Genomic DNA, 3,919 nt, shown 5'->3' on the forward strand with positions numbered 1-3,919 from the left:
TGTTGGCCTAGCCCGCGGGTTGCGCAGTGACATTGATCAAGCAACAGGTAAATTGTGGTGTCACATTGTGGTTGTGGGTAACAAGTTACATGCAACTTTTCACCCATAGACTCCAATATAGGTCTAAACCATTTTGCACAGTCCGTGGTGAAGGTGCACATGTGTGTGCGTGTGTGTGTTCAGAGTCTACTGTCACTGTGCTATCCATGTAACATCCGCTTAGCACACAGACAGCATGAACTTATATATTCACCTGTCCCCGGCGCTGCTGTCTCGAGCGCTGCTACTTCTTCTGGGTCCATGGTGAAATGAATATTAATGTGCATAATGAGCGGTCCCAGAAGCAACTGACAGCAGCGTTGAAGTCAGCAGCGCTGGACACAGGGGAGTATAGAAAATCATTTTACTTCACAGACATGTGTTTTCTCCAGTATGTATCACATCGGTCACATCAGTGCGCAGTCCGTGTGACATCAGTGCTGCCGTCGAAAACGGACACGTCACCTTGTGGAGCACACACATGTGCTCCATATGGACACACAGTCCTTGTAAAAACACAATCAAGAAATAACGTCTGGAACACCATTCTGAGTCTGAAAAACACAGACATGTGTGCAGACTCATTGATTTTAATGGGTCTACATGTGTCTGTGTCTCCGGTACATGTGAAAACGGACATCACATGTGCTGCAAACATGGATATGTGAAAGAAGCCTAAGGGCTCATGCGCACGTAACTGCTGAATATTCTGCAGCGATTTGACAGCACATGTGCGCTTCAAATCGCTGCAGAAACACTGCATAATGGATGCAGTTTTTTGTTGAAAAAAGCCGATTTCATTCGCTCTGGCTGCTGCCCCCACCATAGACAGAGCGGGAGCCGCATCCAGAACGCAGAAACAATTGACATGCACATTTTATGAACGCACGGATTTGGGTCAAAATTTTAGCACCCAAATCGCTGCGTTCATAAAAGCATCGTGCGCACGTCTCATGCACAATCTACATATATTGTGCAGTGGACAGAGGACGCATGCATTTACACTGCAGTGCAATACGCAGCGTAAATGCATGCAATTACGCAACGTGCGCACGAGCCCTTAGGCTACATAGCAGCTTTCGATTTGACACCAGTTGTAAGGCCAAATATCGTTGGATACTGCCACCACATAACAGCATAATGTAAGTAAATAAGGTTGATCTGCGTGCTGCAAGGTTCAACAAAAAGTTGGAACCAGTTGTATTTTTTGTGACTTGCATGTTGTGATCGTAGTGCCTTGTGTGTTGCAATAAGACCCCCATTCGCTTGCATAATGCTGCGGTGTAGGATCGACATGGCACAACCTGTGGCCACACAACCTTTGCCTTCTATCTGTAACTTTATGACCAGTCCATAAAAATATGGCAAAATATGGGCAGATTCCCATCACTACTGGATTCTGCACAGGTCTGCAGTTTACACAAGTCTACAGTCGTAAAGTATTCTTCACGTCTCCCTATGGCACCTGATGTCTGTATGATAAGTGACTCTGGGGGGTAGGGATGGAGTGTCTGGGGTGAGGTGACTGACACTCCCTTTCCAGGGAAGGCGGGTTATAACAGCAGCTGATAAAACTCATCTACCCCCTACAGCCCTCAGCAATCACTCTTCCTCTACAGCTCGCACCATGTGCCTTTTGTTTGTCCTGTTGTTGCTGCATGGAAGTGGTTCTTGGGCACAGGCTGGAGAGTACTGCCATGGATGGACAGACAGCTATGGAAGTTGGCATCTAGGGTTTCAGTGCCCCGAACGCTATGACCATGTTGAGGCTACCTACTGTTGTGGAGCCTGTAATCTTCGGTACTGTTGTACTGCCAGTGAGTCCAGACTGGACCAGGGTCTGTGCCCTAATGAGGATTATGAAGACCTATTCAAGGAAGGAGTGCCAGCTGTAGAGATGCCAGCTGCAGGTGAGGCCCAGATTGTTCTGGTGTGATGATGGTAGATTATGCAGATATGTATATGATAAATGGATAACATTAGCGGGGCATGGACTTGTTTTCTCAGTTCTAACTCTAATTCACATGTGACAGATTTGTTGCAGAAAATTCTGCTACTGAAAATCCGTTCCATTTATCTAAATTTGATGGTTTGGTGGTAATCACCTATATTCCTGCAAGTCTTATGCACATCAACTGGACAGTCTTTGACACTTTGCAACAAGTCTGTCCATTCCAGTCATTACCGATATACATAATGTATGATGTGTGGCCCTATAACAACCAAACTAACCCAAAGGAGGGCGGATACATAACTCTGTACACTGGTTAGGTCAGTGCCATACTTGCCAATGTGTACAAAAAGTATTGGACTAATGATGTTTCATGGGCTTTATGTTTATAGTACTGACTTTTTTTTTTTTCTTTACCAACTTTTGAACACTTTTTTTTCAGTACATGATATGTACATGGAGAGAGAACATGGTTGCCTTACTGCGGGTTCACACCGTGCAGTTTTTATACACTTTTTGGAACTCGCTCTGGTATTTTTTTTGCTTTATACGCTGAAAATCGTGATGTATAGGTTCAACTTTTCCACAGCTTAAAATGGGTCTTACATGCCAAAAGGATCCTATATAGATGCATCCCCCCCATTGCTAGGGAACCCAAAGATTGACTAAGTGGGCAACTGTAACTATATGGCACATAAGTTGACAAGTTTTTGGTGTGTGTTTGTTTTAGTTTTTTATATTTATCTTCATCTTTTTCCTCCCCAATAATGGCCCTGTATGTGCTTACACTATAAAGGAACTAGATTTTTTTTTCACTTACACTGTATATAATATATAATTTATTTATTTTTTTTTTTTGGAGGGGGGGGGGGGGATTATTTGTAATTGTGCCATTTTCTTCTTTTTGATCTGCATTACATTAAAGTCTAACCCAATATCGATATCTTTTCTTCTAGTGCCCACGTACATGCCTTTTCTCCTGGTTGGCTCCATATTTGTGAGCTTTGTCATTGTGGGTACCCTTGTAGGGGTATGCTGCTGCAGATGTCTTCGACCTGAAGAACAAACTCGGATCAATGGGCCGGCATCACAAAGTCGGCTGTTGGATACAGAACCATCTACTGATGTCTCGAGGCACTCCAGTTCCAGTTCAAACTCTGCACCTCGTGGCTCTCTGGGTGCTCGACCACAGAATCTATGTGCCATGGGAGCTGAAAGTATTAATTTATATATGAATATGCCACAAGCCTTTCCAATCATGTCCTGTCCACCAAATGCTCAGTTTATGCACGCCGCTCCATCTGCCGCTCCTTTCTTACAAGCGCCGTTCATTAACTATGGTGTGCCAGGAGAACATACCATTTTAATGGCACCAGGTCCTTACATTGATACCAGGAACTGTTACCCACCATCTACAAGCTTCCTTCCACTAAACCAGCACGTTGACCCCACGGTGCCCGATGACTCGCCCTCTATATGTTGATACGCACTGAGCTGATCTTATGTTTTACCAAAATGGACAAAGACCTCAAAGGAACATCTACTGATTTTGTTAGTATGCAGGGAAAGAAATGGATTCATGAAAATGACTAACACGGAATGTGAAAATGCCGAGTCTCTTGTCAAATTTGTAGGTTGGCGTCAATGGCTTTTGACAAACGACTACTGTGCCTGAGCCTCCATCCCAGAAAAATCTTGGTGCAAATTGTGTAAAAACAAAAAAAAAAACCCTGCCTTTTTATATTTATCAGGAATTCCTTTTTTTACAAGAATGTTATGTTTGCAAATTCTACTTTAATGATGTATAAGGAAAGAAAGGGTGTTTTTTTTGTTTTTTCTTTTTTTTTTTCCCATCTTTTTTTATTTTAAAGGTTTGTAAATCATCAATGATGGCTTCTTTTATACTTTAAAAAGGTTTTGGAAAGTTTA

At 43.0% G+C, this 3,919-nt stretch overlaps 1 protein-coding gene across 1 annotated transcript; it reads left to right on the forward strand.

The window, feature by feature from the left end:
• Nucleotides 1–1,666: 1,666 nt before the first annotated feature.
• On the forward strand, nt 1,667–3,473 carry LOC142250513 (protein shisa-1-like). The gene is made up of 2 exons (XM_075322698.1): nt 1,667–1,949; nt 2,947–3,473. Exons 1-2 carry the CDS (start codon nt 1,667–1,669, stop codon nt 3,471–3,473), a joined length of 810 nt encoding a protein of 269 aa, XP_075178813.1.
• Nucleotides 3,474–3,919: the final 446 nt, after the last annotated feature.

The sequence above is a fragment of the Anomaloglossus baeobatrachus genome, chromosome 9, assembly GCF_048569485.1.
Source record: "Anomaloglossus baeobatrachus isolate aAnoBae1 chromosome 9, aAnoBae1.hap1, whole genome shotgun sequence".
Classification (NCBI taxonomy): Eukaryota; Metazoa; Chordata; class Amphibia; order Anura; family Aromobatidae; genus Anomaloglossus; species Anomaloglossus baeobatrachus.

Excerpts from the sequence above, each read along its gene's own strand:
- LOC142250513 (XM_075322698.1), top strand. The coding sequence starts at position 1,667 with ATGTGCCTTTTGTTTGTCCTGTTGTTGCTGCATGGAAGTGGTTCTTGG. Across the intron at positions 1,950-2,946 it reads TGTAGAGATGCCAGCTGCAG|TGCCCACGTACATGCCTTTT; the intron begins GTGAGGCCCAGA and ends CTTTTCTTCTAG.